The sequence below is a fragment of the Heterocephalus glaber genome, unplaced genomic scaffold (assembly GCF_053883595.1).
Source record: "Heterocephalus glaber isolate CG9 unplaced genomic scaffold, H.glaber_assembly_v1.0 deba00000937, whole genome shotgun sequence".
NCBI lineage: Eukaryota > Metazoa > Chordata > Mammalia > Rodentia > Bathyergidae > Heterocephalus > Heterocephalus glaber.
The window spans coordinates 15,649,096-15,666,360 of NW_028258173.1; the positions used below are offsets into that span (position 1 = coordinate 15,649,096).

General features: G+C 43.1%; 1 protein-coding gene and 1 pseudogene across 7 annotated transcripts in view; one reads left to right on the forward strand and one right to left on the reverse strand.

Moving 5' to 3' along the window:
- LOC101711541 (uncharacterized) overlaps positions 1–15,710 on the forward strand; it is a 51,056-nt gene extending 35,346 nt beyond the window's left edge. For 2 of the 7 annotated variants that reach the window (XR_015450144.1, XR_015450149.1), the window contains one exon: positions 3,689–3,833. Coding sequence is in view for 1 of the 7 variants with exons in the window: in XM_087208222.1 (XP_087064348.1) it covers positions 5,306–5,670; positions 11,720–11,723 (369 nt within the window). In the remaining 6 variants the exon portion in view is untranslated. Of the gene's footprint in view, positions 1–3,688; positions 3,834–5,305; positions 5,671–11,719 lie in introns of those variants that run through there. The other 5 variants (XR_015450148.1, XR_015450150.1, XM_087208222.1 and 2 more) reach the window with 4 other exon arrangements.
- On the reverse strand, positions 4,290–5,312 carry LOC101698741 (protein GOLM2 pseudogene; annotated as a pseudogene).
- Positions 15,711–17,265: the final 1,555 nt, after the last annotated feature.

A 17,265-nucleotide genomic window follows, 5' to 3' on the forward strand; every position in this document is an offset into this window, starting at 1 on the left:
CCAGACTTGGCTCAAACTTGCAATCCTTCTGCCTCAGCCTCCCAGAGTGCTGGAAGTACAAGTATGTGCCACCATGTCCAGCAAAAATATAAGTTAATTAATTTTTTTTTTTTTGAGACAAGGTCTCGCTATGTAGTTCAGGGTGGCCTTAAATTCACTATGTAGCCCGGGGTGGCCTCAAAGTTGTGATCCTCCTGACTCAGCCTGCTCAGTGCTGAGATTACAGCCACCATGCCTGGCTAGGCAGGGAGCTTTTGAAGGGTGATTGGATCATGGGGGCACTATGGTGCTCAGTGGTTTAACACACTAATGAATTTATAGCTAACTGTGTTGTCAAGAGATAGGACTTGGGGCCAGGGATTTAGCTCAGTGGTTCTGCTGCCTGCCCTGTAAGCACAAGGACCCAAGTTCGATCCGCGGCACCCAAAAGAAAAAAAAAAGAGATAGGACTTGCCCTATAACTAGTGTTATCATTATGTGTGTCTCAAATGTACCGATAAATTGGGCCGGGGATTTAGCTCAGTGGTTCTGCTGCCTGCCTTGAAAACCCAAGGTCCTGAGTTCGATCCCTGGTACCAAAAATAAATAAATAAATGTGCCAATAAGTGTTTTGCTAAAAATAAAAGAGAGAGAGAGATACCTGGTCTGAAGAGGTGGGTCCCTGGGGGTGTGACCTGGAAGGGTTTCTCTCCCTCCACAGCTCCTCTCCTCTCTGCCTTTGGCTGCTATCAGGTGAACAGATTTTCCTCTGCCATGTTGCCTTCTGCAGTGCTGTTTCTTCTTTGGAGCCAGCCAGCCATAGGCCGAAATATGAGCCCAAATAAACCTCTCCTCCTTTAAATTGTGGGTGTCAGGTATTTTGTCCCAGTGACAAGGAAAGTGGCTAAGACACTCACTATGTAGCCGAGGCTGACCTTGAACTTGGGATCCTCCTGCCTCACCCTCCTGAGTAGCTGAGATGACAGGTGTGCTCCAACCTTGCTGAGACTGAGACCCATCTCCTGTGTGGTGTGAGACAGAGTCAAAGTGTGTTTGATTTTTCCCTTCCATGTGGCTATCCAGATTTCTGCGTTTGCTTTCTCTCACTGGACTCTTCGATGCTTTTGTTACAATCAAGTAATTGTACGGTGTCTATCTCCGGGCAGGACCTGTTTTCTTTCTAGGCTCCTCAGGTGATTCCACTGTGTCTTGGGCATGGGAGCCCTGACAGTTTGCTGCTAAGCTGGCTGGTGATTTAGGAGTTCAGAGAATGCGAGCCATGTGGTTGGTGTGTGTCATTTAGAAAGTAGTGAACAGTGTATGGATTTTACAAAGAGAAGTAGGAGTGTAGTTGTGTTTCCTGGTGGGCAGAAAGCGGTGGAGAGTTCTCTGCAATTTGGTTGAAGCAGTCTAGCAAACACCAGGCAGAAAAGGCCAGGACAGTGGGTGAAGTGTGACATCTGAATAGAGTGCCCCCACTCGCCACCTGCACGGCACAGCCACTGGAGAAGCCTCAGGACCACGGCTTCACGGCCCCAGCTGGAGGACCTGTGACTTGAGAACTGGTGGATCTCAGGGACCAGTCCAGACTGAAGGCCACCAAAAGTCCCCTTGGACCATCCTCAGGATTTTGAGTGGCCCTCAGTGGCATGCTGAGTAGTGTCCCAGCCCTGATGCAACTGTCAGGACTTTGGTGGGTGTTGTGGGGGAGGATCCTGTGTCATCTTCTTCTGCGTCCTCTTCCCCCCTCCCCCTATATGTCTCCCTCCTCCCCAGCCCCCCCTTCTTCTTCTTTAATGCCTTTTTTTTTGGTGCCGGGAATCGAACTCGGGATCGTGTGCTTCGAGGCAGGCAGCAGAACCACTGAGTTAAATCCCAGGCCCATCTTCTTCTTCTTCTTGAGAGAGGGTCTTGCTGTGCTGTCCAAGCTGGCCTCAAACTCACAGTGATCCTCCCGCCTCAGCCTCCAGAGTGTCGGGATCACAGGCGGGCACCAGTCACCATGCACTGCCAGAAAGATATAAGGTAGCCCTGAACATCTGTCCTGCTCACAAGACTACACTTCGGCAGATTGGCCTGGAGAGGGCGTCCCTGCCGTTGATCTGGAAATGCTGGACCAAGGCCAGTCTGGCAAATGCAGGAACCCAGAGCTCAGAAGGCCAGGCTGGACCCTTTCATCGTGCTCAGGAAGAGGGCAGGGGCATACCTCACGGCTGACAGCTCTGTCATGTCCTCAAACTACTCAAGATGTATCTTGAAATTTTTCACTCCATCCCTTCTTTTTTTTTTTTTAAGTTTAATTTTTAATTTATTAGAACCATTAAATGATGATTTAAAAAGCAGAGTTCCCATCAAATTAACATGTAATTCAGGGCAAAAATACATATAAAAAACCTCTAAATCTTAAGGCAGAAGTAAAACATTATAAAAACAGCATGTCTATTACAGACTGTAGAATGTCAGATTTTTAAGAGATTCACATAGTATTTTATAGCACTACAATGTGTTAACAAAGTCAAAAATATTCATTGGTCCAAGATTTTTTAGCCGGTAAAAGCCCTCAGCTTCTAATTGAAGAAATTTTGCTGTTAAGTAACAGCTGTCACATAACCAAGTGACCACTTTTTATGTCAAAGGAACTAAGGCCAGTAATCTTATGGTTTTCATTTGTAAAGATTTTAGAATATTAAATATGAAGTATTACTAGAAATATTTTTAGATTTATCTCCCCATGCTAATTCCCAAAGGATGTATATCACTTCCCTTTAACTCCATTTAAAAATTTTGTGAACTGTTAATATCTATTCATTGTAGGCCTTTCCTACTGATAATGAAGGCATAAATTACTTACTTTGATATGGTAGAAAAACTGTAGTCAATTACTGCATCTTTTTCTGGTCACTAACTTCACACTGAAGTCAAAGAAATTTTGCACCTCAACAAGTGAACTTGTACAAGTTTCAGTTATGACTGGAACCTGGGCGTGGGAGGCAGGGGGAGTTCATGTTTGTTTGCCTGTTTTGTGGTGCTGGGGACCAAGGAGCCAAGTGCTCTACCACTCAGAGAAACTTTCAGCCCAATATTTCATATACAGAGAGAATTAACAGTAGTCCTGAAAAACAGAGTTAACAACCTTAAATTTCCTTCATGATCCACACCTTTTGTTTTTGGGGCATGGGATAAGATGTAAAAGTGCTTTAATTAGAAAACAAGGATTAACTAGCTTACACTTTCTATTGAATAGTGTCAAAGACAAAATGTATTTAAAATAATTTTGTAAGTCTAGCAAATATGAGGTTGATGGTATCTTAACAGTAAGTAATTACAAAGTTTCCTTTTTATTACAAACTTTAAGCTATTTTTATAAAACAGCTATACTTCACTGTACTTCTATCCTTATTTTTGCATTAATAAAAACTTGTTAAAATTTCTTGCATAGTATTTCTGAAAAATACACAGTCAAAGAGAATCACTAAAACTTTCAGGAAGGCTTTGAAATCCTGACTGCAGATTCATTTCCAGGTAGATTTAGCCCCTTTCAGGACCTGGCATTTAAATCATGAATATCTTCTCCAATGCAAACTGTGAAAATAAAACTTTAGTTAATGCTGACTATAGTTAAACAGTACTGGTAGTATGGGAAAAAAATGAAAATGCATTCAACAATTTCACACTAAGTAAAAATAACAAAATATTTATGTCTTTGAAGGTTATCTCAACTTTCATGAGTCTTCAACTGAAAGCTAATCTGCCCAGACACATCAGCACTTATGTAAAATAGAAGGAGCAGGAAGGTAATTTAGTATACATGTTGCACATGCTTGGCACCCAGTTTCCCTTCATTTATGTCACTATTCTAGGCATAACTCCTGGAAGAGCATGAAATGAAGGACACCCAGAACAGAACACCTGTTGGGCTCACAAGAATACATTAGTGTAGAAAACCTTTTCAGCTGAGTAACTGCTCTTACTGTGGTTATGCTATGTGCAACATATAATCTGTACAACCATGTTCTCTTGCTATTTGTGGAAAAAATTAAGCTTAATAAAATGTGAAATATACATTAGTTTTCTTTAAATGCAAAGATTAACCATTTTTGGCTCAATTGTATCATACCCAAAAACGTCTCTGCTTTGATAATACAATATGAAAAAGTTCACATATGTACATGGGTACATTCCTTCATTACAGGTTTTACTTCAATCTACCTCAATGTATCTTTACAACTGGTACAACTGATCTTTACAACAAAAATGAAAAATAACAAAGTAGAAATGATTTCATTTTATAGCACTTTAGGTTTTGTGAAATTTTCCTTTAGTATTTAAAGGACATCATTGAAACGCTGCTTTCCATAGTTTGCAGGATCCATCTGAAGCTCTTGTTCTTCATCATCTTGGACGTCTTCCTTTCTACCATCACCATCTTCTTCCTCATTGTAAGCCAGCTCAGCCTGCTTGTCTGCCTCATACTCACCTACGTTACCATCATCCCCATTATAATCCACCAGTTTAGAGCCATGCTGCGGATCAACAGGGGATTCATTTTCATCAAAGAACCGGCTTTGCTTCAATTTGTGGAAATCACCAACTCTATCCTTGGTGGCTTGCTTTAGTATATTCATTTGAATTCTGGGTTCACTCTCCAAGTTTGAGCCAGGATTTAAATGCTGAAGAGGATTGGAAGGGTTCTGTTTTGAAGTATCTGAGTTACCTGGTTTACATGTGAATTCAGACCCAAATTTGGGGAGAGAGGTTGTCCAGTTGGAAGATGGGAGATTGTCTGATGATTTTCATGTTGAGAAACTAAAACAGGGGTCTCCCTTAGAGAGATGGGAAGATCATGAACTTTAGCTAGGTCATTTTCTTCTACTCCAGGCATCCCTGCATCACCATCTCGTTTGATTTGCTCTTTTCCACGTGGAATATGATTACTTGAGGGTTCTTCATTCTTATTTGCAGCATTCTCATCTACTTTTGGAATATTATTAGATACTACATGATTGCTTATACCCAATTCTTTTCCATCAGATTGAACCTTTGGGGCCTCTTGCTTTTGTTCTTGCAAAAACTGATCTGCTAACTTTTTAGTATTTTCTTCATGCTGTGCTCTTAATTCCTTGATCTGCTGTCCACACTGAAAACTTTCATATTCTAACCTCTTCACAAAGTAAGTGTTGTTCTTTCTATAGTCCTGAAGCTGGTCTTCTTGTCGAAGAAACTCCTGGAGAAGCTCAGCAAGTTGCTCTTTTAAATGATGTATGTCTGCCATCTGATATGATATGTTGTTCTGTAGTTTAACCTTATCCTCGCACCTCTTTCCCAGGCCCTCCCTGGCCTGCAGCCGGGTACTGAGGCGGTCATAGTCGGCCTCCTTCTGGTCGCTCTGTTTCTTGTGCGTGTCCACCAGGAGCAGAAGATCCGAGTTGCGCTTCTCCAGACGCCCGCGGGCCACCTCGGTGCGCTGGACCTGGGCCTGCAGCTCGGCCACCCGCTCCTGGAGCTGGATGTGGCGGGGAGAGATGCTCCAGTAGTTGAAGGCGAGGACGAGCACCACGAGGAGCACCAGCAGCACGAAGGAGGGCAGGCGGCCGCCGCGCGGGTTGGCCCCGAATCCCACCAGGAGGCCGAGCTGGGCCCCGCCGAGGACACCTGCGAGCAGGAGCTCCCGGCTCGGGCCGGGCTGCCAAGGTGCGCTGGGATGAGGCCCCAGGGCCCGTAGAGGGGGGCGGGGGGAGAAGGGGACGGGGCCGCGAGCCCAGGTCCCTCCCCGCCCCCCCCCCCAGCGCGCTCCGGAACCGAACCACCACTCCATCCCTTTTAATTCATAGTGATCTGGATTTAAAATTCTGCGCTTTGATTTATTCATAAAACGTTTAAAATCCAGTCTTACCACAAAGTCTTTAAGTGACACAGTTTAAAACCTCTTCTGGGGGCCAGGGATTTAGCTCAGTGGTTCCACTGCCTGCTTCACAAGCATCGTGAGTTCAGTCCCCGGTACCAAAACAAAAAACAAAAAAAACCCTCTTCTGGAGCCAGGTGCAGTGGTGCACATCAGTAATCCCAGCTGCTCAGAGGACTGAAACAGGAGGGTTGAAAGTTGGAGGCCAGCCTGGACAACTGAAGGAGGACTCATCTCAACTCATCTGAAAAAAAAAAAGCCTTTTGATGAAAATACACTCTGAGTGTTTCTAGGTCAAAGATGCATCTGGCATCTTTTTTTTTTTTTTGAGACAAGGTCTCTCTATGTAGTTCAGGATGGCTTTGAACTCACTATGTAACCCACGCTGGCCTCAAACTCAAATGCTGGGCTCACAAGTGTGTGCCACCACACCCGGCCCATCATCTGACATCTTTGGGATTTTTTTTTTTTTGGTACTGGGGATCGAACTTGGGACCTTGCGCTTGCAGAGGCAGGCACTGAAACCACTGAGCTAAATCCCCGGCCCCTGACATCTTTGATAAATGAATCATAGGCAGGCTGGATTGAGGAGCTACTATTTTCATGACTCTGTGTCTGGCAGCCTGGCCAGCTGCTTCTCAGTATGTTAAGCCTCTCCTGGTGGAGGGAGAGATAGGTAGGTGGCAGAGCTGCAGGTGTCTGAGGGATTCTGTTCATTTCCGGCCACTGCTCTGGCCAGAGGATTCAATCTGTGTAAACAGGCTGAAGCTTGCCTGGAAGACTGCCTTCTAGTCCTCACCTCCAGGGTCCGGGTCTAGTTTTCTGAATGCAACAAAAGTTGGAGAATCAGCTAAGCAAGAAATAGTGCTGACCAGAGACTGCTTTACATTTACCACAGCCATGCCTGGTTGTGAAGGCAATCTACTGTGTGTGTGTGCTCATTCCAGAGCATGGCAAAACAGATCCATTCCTCTCAGTCTCCATTCATGGACACACTCTCCCAGCCTCCCCAGTGTGGGAAGCTTTCTTCCAGCCTCTTATTTATTTTAGAAAATCCTGTATACCTTCAGCATTAACTGGCAAACATGCAGTATGTTTCCTTTATCACCTTTCCTGCCCCTAAAAAAGGTCATTCATTTTATGATCAAGCTAACATACATTCACTTTTGAGTAATGCAAATAAATGTTTAATGAAATTCTGAGTCTCCTAAGATGTTGGCTTTATAGCTTTCTGGCTCAGAAAGTGACATTTGCGAGGGTGAGAAGGTAATGAAATGGCTGAAATTACTGCAGGCAGCTTTAGTCGATCAGGAAATAAAAATACTCTGTCCCTCTATTGCTCAATGTGAATGACCCATTAGGAAGGCTAAATGGGGCTTTGAAAAAATCTGTACCTGCTTCATCTTGCTTTTAGTCCTGTTCAGTGAGCATGAAGCGGTGGGAGAGATAGCTGAAATAGGAGGGAAACCCAGTTCAGGGGAGAAAGACCCGAGTGTAACTTCTCCCCGAAAATGAAGTTTGTTTTCCACCACCAGGCCAGCACGCTGCAGATTCTGGTCTGGCATGCCTATGGTGGGAAGATCAGAGGTCTGGTCTCTCTACTGGAGCAATTGTCCTGACAAGCCTAGAAAAATGACCTCAGGGGTGGAAAAAGCTGGCAGCTGCTTCTAGGTGGGTGTTTCTAGGAGCTTCGGATGGCTCAAGAATGAAGGAACAAAAGTCACTGTGAATATCCGAAGACAGAAAGACTTTCCTGGCAAAGCATCACTAGCTTGAAACATGTCTCTTCTTGGATGTTCATTTCTTTTCTTTCTTTTTTTCTTTTTTTCTCCATGATAATCTTTTTTTCTGAAAGCCAAGGTCTTGCTCTGTAGCCCAGGCTGGTGACCTCCTGCCTCAGCCTCCTGAGTGCTGGCATTACAAGTGTGCACCACCAGGCCCAGCTCCCAGTTTGTCCTATTCTTCCTATTTGAGAGTATTTTTTCGTCTTCTTTTTTTTAGGTACTTCTGTTTTCTTTTCTTTTCTTTTTTTTTTTTTGGTATCAGGGATCGAACTCGGGACCTTGTGCTTGCGAAGCAGGCGCCAGAACCACTGAGCTAAATCCCCGGCTCTTTTTGTCTTCTTAATAATTTATTTCTGTTCAGTCAGGATAGAGTAATTGATTTCTTATCAAGATGCCAAGCAGAACATTTTTCAAGGCTTTCAGGACACACAGCAAATCTAAAACCATTGTCTGGTAAATGCAGTTTCGGCTGCAATCATTTTTATTACCAGTTAAGCCTGCTGGCCCATGTTTTAAATTTTTGTTTGTCAGTACTGTCTTTTACTCATTAGGTAAATGAAAACATTCTTCATTTTGTGATTGCATTTTGCAAAAAAGGGAGTTGGTTTTTTTTTTTTTTGGTACTGGGGATGGAACTTGGATCCTTGCGCTTGCGGGGCAGGTGGCAAAACCACTGAGCTAAATCCCCGGCCCAAAAAAGGGAGATTTTTAATAATGATATCATAAAGCTTGACAGATTTTTTTTTTTTTTTTTTTGGTACCGGGGATGGAACTCTGGTCCTTGTGCTCAAACTCTGGTCCTTGTGCTTGCCAGGCAGGTGGCGAGACCACTGAGATAAATCCCCGGCCCGATAGATCATTTTTAATGGTAATAAACTAGTTCCTGAGATTTGGTTAAAGAGAAAACTAGGTCAATCTAAGGAGAGTCCAAATGAAATAGTCCATAGGGATGTGGGTGTGGAACCAAAGACGCAGTAAATGAAACATTTTTTTTAAAGTGTAAAAGTAAAAAAGACAAACAAATTGCCAAACTATCTTGCATACCTTCTTGAAACAAATATAAATAGAGACATCCATATATGTTACAAAAGATAAGATACTAATTGATAATAATAATATCAGTTGAGAGTAACTTTTTGCTGAGATGGCAAGTAGTACTAATGAAAGATTGAAGCTATATTTACCATTTCCCCTCATTGCTCATACAACTTATTTATTTGAATCCATTTTTATGTAGATACAATTCAAATACCATACAACTCACCTTTTTAAATAAGTATACAATTTGGCAGGTGTTATCTTCACAAGGTTATGCAACCATCACATTATCTAATTCTAGAACATTTTTGTCACCACAGAAAGCATCCCGGGGGGCCGGGGATTTAGCTCAGTGGTTCCGGTGCCTGCCTCTCAAGCTAAAGGTCCCGAGTTCGATCTCTGGTACCAAAAAAAAAAAAACAGCCCAGGAATTGCTTACAGACACTCCTCATTCCTCTCCTCTATCCCCTGGTAACTATCTCCTTCCTGTTTCTATAGATTTGCCTATTCTGGACATTTCATATAAACTCAGTATTACAATATGTGAGTCCACTAAGCATAGGGTTTTTTTTAACTGTACCAAAATATATATAACAAAATTTACAATGTTAATCTTTTTTGTTTTTGTTTTTTTGGTACTAGGAATCAAACTCAGACCTTGCACCTATGAGGCAGGTGTTGGAACTACTGAGCTAAATCCCCAGCCTTTTTTTTTTTTTCTTTTTGAGACAGGGTCTCACTTTGTAGCTCAGGCTGGGCTTGAACTCACTATGTAGCCCAGGCCGGCCTTGAACTTGTGGGAGTCCTCTGTCTCTGCCTCCCAAGTGATGGGATTACAGAAGTACACCGCCATGCCTGGAGATTTTAATCATTTTTAAAGTGTATAATTCAGTAGTATTTAGTATATAATTGTATAAGCACTCTCCAGAACTTCTTTTTCTTTTTCTTTTTTAGTTGTGCATGCTAGGCAAGTTCTGAGCTACATCACCAGCCTACCTTTTGTTTCCATGAATTTGACTACTCTATTTCATATGAGTGGAATCATCCAGTACTGTATTTGGGGTTTTTTTTGTTGCTGTTTTTTTTCTTTTTTGGAGGACTGGCTTATTTCACGCAACACAATTTCCTCAAGGTTCGTTCATGTTGTAGCACGTGTCAGAATTTCTTCCTTTTAAGACTGTATGGATAGATCACATTTTGGTTACCCATTAGTCAGTCGACATACATTTGAGTTATTTCCACTTTTTGCCTATTGTGAATAATGTTGCCATAGAGATTCATATATGGTACAAGCTTTGCATGCAAATATATTTTCAATTCTCTTCTCCATATATGTAGGAGTAGAATTGCTAGGTCATATGGTAACTCTAGATTTAGCTTTTTTTTTTTTGGTACCGGGGATCGAACTTGGGTCCTTGTTCTTGCCAGGCAGGCAGTGGAACCACTGAGCTAAATCCCTGGCTAGATTTAGCTTTTTAAGGAACTGCCAAAATGTTTTTCACAGAGCTCAACATTCCACAGTGTCATCAACAATGTGTAAGGCTTCCAGGGTTCCCCCATCCTCACCCGTGCTTCTTATTTTCATTTTGTTGCCATAGTGGATGTGAAAAGGCATCTCATTCTAATTTAGACTTTAACTTTGGAATGTTTTAAATATTCAAAATAAGGAGGATGTCATGATTCTTTTCTTGTGCAACTAATATGATTCTTTTATAAAAGAAGTGCATTACTAACTTGTACTGGCATGTAAAGCACATAATACATCTAAGACTATAAGTATTCAAATAAGAATTATTCACTTAACCGTGCACTAAAGAGTTAAGTCAGAGATGGATTCAGACTGGGATAACTGATGATATTCTTCCTAGGAGGCAGAATGATAGGACAGTACAGATTTAAAACCTCCACAAGCTTAAAAGCCAATTAATTGTGTGTGTGTGTGTGTGTGTGTGTGTGTCCATGTGTGCCAGGGACCCAACCATCACATACCCTACCACTGAGCTACACCCTCTCAGCCCAAAATATAAAAATTTTGAAAGTTTCTCATGTTGCCAACGCTTGTGTTGAATACTTCATGTGTATCATTTCATTCAATCCTTAAAAAAACCCAAAAACCTATGCAGTAAGTTTTTGTTTTGTTTTGTTTTGGTTTTTGGTTTTTTGAGACAGGGTCTTACTATGTAGTTCACGCTGTCTTGAACTCTTGAACTCACTACATATCCCAAGCTTGCCCTGAACTCCCAGAGATCCTCCTGCCTCAGCCTCTTGAATGCTTTATTTATTTATTTTTTTGGTACCGGGGATCGAACTTGGGACCTTGCGCTTCTTGAGTGCTTTAAAGGCGTGTGCCACCATACCTGGCAATAAATTCTATTTTTATCTTTATTTCACAACTGAAAAAAAGCTAAGACTCAGAGAAGTAAAAAATTATGCAAATTTATTATGCAAATTTTTCTATTATGTGGTAGGACTGGGAATGAATCCAAACCTATTTTGAGTGTTTATTTTGGACTATACTATGCTACATCCCATGAATTTTCAGTGTTTTATTAATAAAATAATGAATTCTAAAAAATCTTTTATTTTTTCTGTACTGAGGATTAAACTGGGACTTTTGCACTGAGGTACATACTCAACCTTTTTTAATTTTTAATTTTTAATTTTTGAGACAGTGGGATCTTGCTAAGTTGTCCAGGCTGGGCACAAAATTGTGATCCTCCTGCCTCAGCCTCCATTGTGCTATGATTGCAGGCTTGGATCACCAGGCCTGAAAAAATCATAACAATTATTATTACCTCTAACTTTTATTAAATGGTCAATGGGTTTAAGGTACCGTGCTAGGCTTTCTTTTTTTTTTTGGTACTGGGGATCGAACTCGGGTCCTTGCGCATGCGCAGAAGGCGGCGAAACCACTGAGCTAAATCCCCGGCCCTGCTAGGCTTTCTATTTGCATTGTTTTATTTATTCCTTATAATAACGCTATGAGATAGGTACTATAATCATTCATATTTTACAGATGAGAAGACTGAGCTCAAGAAAACTCAGAAAAGAAAAAAAAGCAAAGAAAAAAAGAAACCTTCCCCAGGATAGTACAGTTGCCCCAACACCTGTAATGTTTTTATTTATTTTCCAAACAAGTTGGGTCCACTTTGTCCAGAATATTGGGTCCTCTTGAACGTTCAGGTTGGAGATCACATACCACCTCCTTATAGAAGTCTCTCATCCAAAGTAGCATTGTGTGCCCACCGGTACACAGAAGAATGAGTAAACAGAGGCATCTCATGGTCATGCTCACTCCCTAAAGTTGCTCCCCTCATCCCCAAAGCCCGGAATGATTTCCTCACCTGGATCAAGTCCTCTTTGACCCCCGAGGGTGCCACCTTCTCTGAACACATGAGCCGGTCTGTCCTCCCCTGACAAGCGGCTCCAGTCCTGATGTGATCTCTTCCTCTCACTCTCGCCTTTCAGTTCTCTGGGCTGGGTGGACAGAACTAAGACACAGTCCTCCCTCCACTTGCAGGGGAAGCAGATACATTCGTAGCCGACAAGGCCAACACAGGGGGAGAGCCACGGACCAGGGACACATGTGGCCACTGGGGCAGCACCCAGAGCAAAAATAAAGATACATGTGCAAGGTTGAGGGTTGGCTCAGTAGAGCGAAGCCAAGGAAGAGATGTGGCCTCGAACCGATCGAAATTCAACATCAACATTTTCTGAAAGGTGCACCGTGGTGCTGGTTTCAACTGCTGGCACCATCAAGCGGTGGTTATGTGACCTTGGGAAAATGGCACAACCTTCCAGCTCCAGTTTCCACCTAGGTAAAAATCCCACCCGTCTCAGGGCGTCATTGTGAGGATTAAAATGAAATACCTTAAGACCATAACGGTAAGGGAAATAAATCAGACATATAAGTTTAGATATGGCATGGTTTCTCTTATTCGAGAAATGCAAATTATAAATAAAGAGCAAAATAAAAGATAGACAACAGGAAGTAGGGAGACACTGTAGATCTTTCTCACATTGGAAGGGGATCAAGAGATGGAGGGTGGGGCTGGGGATTTAGCTCAGTGGTTCCGGCGCCTGCCTAGCAAGCGCAAGGTCCCAAGTTCAATCCCTGGTACCAAAAAAAAAAGAGAGAGAGAGAAATAGAGGGAGGAAGGAGAAAGGGGAGGGGAAGGAGATGAAAAGGGAGAAATAAGGTGTGTTATATACATGTACCAATTCTATACAGAGAATGTAAACTTTATATGCTGCAAACATGTACTAATAAAAAATAAATGAACAAAATACAAAAAATGAAATAATGTGTGCACAGTGGTTAGCTCTATTTCTGGCATATAATATACAGTTAGTAAATGGTACTTCTAATTATTATTTTGTCGTTTTGGGGGCAGGGTCTCTCTATGTGGTTCAGGCTGGTCTTGAACTCACCATGTAGCCCAGGCTGGCTTTGAACTCCCAGTTATCCTCCTGCCTCAGTCTCCTGAGAGCTGGGATTAGTAGGCACGTACCATCATACCCTGTTAGGGTAGTTTCAATTGGCATGACAGTGAAGTTCCCTCTGCCTTAATCCTTACTCAAAAAAGGTAACCTAATGTTAAGTAACAAGTTGTTTTTCTTTGCTCTGTCTCCCTGTCCATGCTTTAGAAGAAAGTAATTTTGAAATACCAGTCTGCTTTTCATATCTTGTTTGTACTTTCTTTAGCCTATTTCTGTCTATAAAATCAACCTCCTTTTCTTGGTCATTGGAAAACTTATTCTATTTGGTGGAATGAAGTGTGGCTCCATTCTAGTATCAAAAATAAAGCCAAATTTGTTTGTTGATTTATTTATTTTAGATTGTTTTGAGACAGAGTCTTGCTGTGTAATCCAGGCTAGCCTAGAACTCACTGTGTAGTCCATGCTGGCCTCAAATTTGCACCAATCCTCCTGCCTCTGCCTCCCGAGTGCTGGGATCACAGGTGTGGGCCACTACACCCGGCTCAGCTAAAAACCTTGATAGAACATTAGACAGCTGTTAAATTGTGAAACTGTCTGGTTAAATTGCAGATACACATAGCACTAGACTGGCTAGGCGTGGTGGCCCACACCTGTAATCCCTGCTGTTTAGGAGGTTGGGGCAAGAGCATCAAGAGTTCGAGGCCAGCTTGGACAATTTAGGGAGACATTCTCTTCAAAGGGCTGGGGACGTGGGCTGGGGATTTAGCTCAGTGGTTTTGCCGCCTGCTGCGCAAGCACAAGGACCTGAGCTCGATCCCCGGTACCAAAAAAAACCCAACAAAACTCCTATACTTTCTGGGCCGGGGATTTAGCTCAGTGGTTCCGACGCCTGCCTCAAAAGCGCAAGGTCCCGAGTTCGATCCCCAGTATCAAAAAAAAAAAAAAAAAGACAAAGGGCTGGGGACATAGCTCAATGACAGAGCACTTGCCTATCCATAAGGCCCTGGGTTCAATCCTCAGCAGCACAAAAAATAAAAAATAAAAAGCACTAGTCAAATCAAACAAACAAACAAGAAACAAAAAGCATTAGACAAAATTATGTACCTGGTGTGAGGTTGGCTATGTAAATGCCCTGACAGGCCTATGTAGCCCTTGGGCTTAAATTAGGTCACGCTAACTTCATACCCAAATCTTACTGCCTCATTGCCCCCACCTGCTCCAGCAGACTTCTGCTATGGCCCTGGGGGGCCCCAAGTATTCATAAAATGTCTGTACTTCATAAGTATGGTTCTTTTATTTTTTCAGTACTGGGGACTGAACCCAGGGCCTTCTCTCTGAGCTACATCCTCAGCCCTGGTTTTATCTTCTGTTTTGATAAAGGATCTCCCTAAATTGCTAAATTGCCCAAGCTAGGTTTGTGATTCTACAAACTACAAAGCACACCTCCTAGTAGGGTGACCAATTTTCTGGTTTGTCTGAGATGCAGGATTTTCAGTGCGCAAACTAGGAAAGTCCTTGGCAAATGGAGATTACATGGACACGCCATCTCACTGTGCAGGCCACTTCCAAAGCTGCAAACTTGCTGCTGTCCAAATGGGGTTTATCTTCTCAATGGGAGCCAAGCAGTATTCCTTCCTAAACAAGGGTGGTAGCCAGAATATTCAAGTTTAAATTCAGGGGACTTTGATTCCTACTACCAAAGAAGTGAGAACAGTGATATAAGGTTGAAACAAATAATTGGAGCATGGGTTTAGACAAGAGATGCTGGTTTGGGAGCACACTGAGGAGGAACCGGAGCATACATGAGAATGGATGAGATAGTCCACAAGACCTGTGAGCAGGACAGAAGCAGACAGACAATGACATTTGTGCCAACAGTCAGAAGTAAAGGAGTCCACAAAAGAAACTGGAGGGAGCTGGGCGTGGTAGCGCACACCTGTGATCTCAGCACTTGGGAGGCTGAGGCAGGAGGACTGCTGCAAGTTCAAGGCTAGCCTGGGCTACATAATAAGACTCTGTCTCAAACAAACAAACAGGAAACAAAACCACAAACAAACAAAAACCTTAAGGGAGTGATCAAAGACATAGGAGGGAAACCAGGATTTGAGGTGTGCAAGTTATTGGGGCATGGTTTCCACAATCTACCCTTGGTTTCCGGCTTGGCTTTGCCTTTCCCCATTGCCAGGATTGCTGCCAATTAATCACTCCCTGTCTCGTCAAATAGACTGCTTTTCCTCTTCTTCCAGTGCCCCAAATGCAGGTGATGCTCCAGAGTCTGCATGAGGTGCTCTTTCTCTCTCTGCACTGTCTTCTTTACTATTTCAATTAGTCTACCTGGTCACCATTTTCATCTCAAAAATGAGGCTAATTCCTAGGTTATACCCCCTGCCTCAGTATTTCTAGAGCTTCAGTCCATACTTGAAACCATCTCCAGGACATTTCTATCTCATCCTCCCATTCACCAGCCAAATCAAGCCGATCTCCACCAAAGCCCTGCAGGGTCATAACCCGGATGCTAATTAGCACTGCAGGCCCCTCCAAGATGATCTCATCCAGATGCTGCAGTCAGTGATCTGCAGCGGCCACCAGTGCCCAGCGGAGGAGAGGTGCGGGGGTGGGGGTGGGGGGTGGGGAATGCGTCCATCCTCCATACCCGCAGGGTGGGTGCAGCCTCTGGGCCAGGCTGCTCACTACGACCACATTCTCTGACAGGTTACGGAGCAGGGCTGATAGTGAGAGGAGGCCAGCATTTCCTCCAGGTGCACAGCATGTGGTTGCCTGCACAGATGAGGGGGCCATGCAGATGCTGGGAGTTCGGGACCCAGCGCCCCAGCACTCCAACGCGCAGGGAGATGTAAGGGCACCTTCGTGAGTGAGTGTGTGTGATGGGGGTTCTGGTACAGGCACCTCAGAAACTATCTTTTCTTTGCACACTTTTATATTGGATAGTTTTGTCTCTTTGTGGTGATGCAACACTAGTGATATCCAAATTGGGAGATGATGATTCTGACCATCAATGAAAACTTCATCACTTTTGAAATACTAGCTATAAGAGAGTTTGATTGGATCTAAAATTCTAAGAATATTTTTTGTCAGTGAAAAAAAATAGAGGATTGAATATAATTTAAATTTAATTTTTACTGTTGTAAATATTTGAAAGGTTATAAAGATGATTTAGAGTTTTATTCTTATCACCTACTATTCCAACTAGTTTCTTGTCATTTAGAAAGATCACTGTTAAAAAGTGTTGAGCAGAACTTAAATGAGCTATTTAAATCATACAGTTGAGAATAAAAAATTAGGTACATGGATTCGAGTTCAAATTTCACTTTTTTGGGACAGGTCTTGCTATGTAGCCCAGGCTGGCTTTGAATTCGTGTTCACTCACTGAGGCAGTGATTCTTCTGCCTCAGCCTCCTGAGTGCTGGGATTACAGGCATGTGCTATCACGATTGGCCAAATTTCAGATTTAAAGCAGCTTTTGGGAGAAAATGTCTTAGATTCTTTTTTAAAAAATTTTTTGGTACCGGAGATCGAACTCAGGTCCTTGCACTTGCGCAGCAGGCGATGAAACCACTCAGCTAAATGCCTGGCCCTATCTCATTTTCAAAGGGACCTGAACCTTGCTAATGTTGAGCCACCATACAGAGCAGAAGGTTCTTCAGTGGGTACAGACTCCAGACAAGGAGCTCTGCTGACCAACCTTGTGACTCAATGTACCCAATAGTGTGTGTACAGCCACATGTTGGGATGTTGTACAGAGCTATGACAAACCTCAGAAGCGACAGCATTACAGATGTGCTTAGGGCTTTGGAACAAAGCCTTGGTTTCTCTTTGGCTAATAACTAATCTTCCTTTTGGAAACTGCTCTTATTTTGCCCCTGAAAGCAGACACTGAAACCCAGGTGACCACATATCTGTGTGGCTTATCAGGGACTGAGTGTCTGTGCCACTGAGCCACAGTGCCCAGATAGGCACAGAGTATGTAAGGAGAGGCCCTCTTACTCCCATCCCATTCCCACTGCTCCCTCAGCTCATGGCATGGCCTTATGCACAGCTCCCCACGACCAGGTGACTAAAGAGGACAGCATCTGATTTACAGAGGGTGCTGGTAAGACAGAG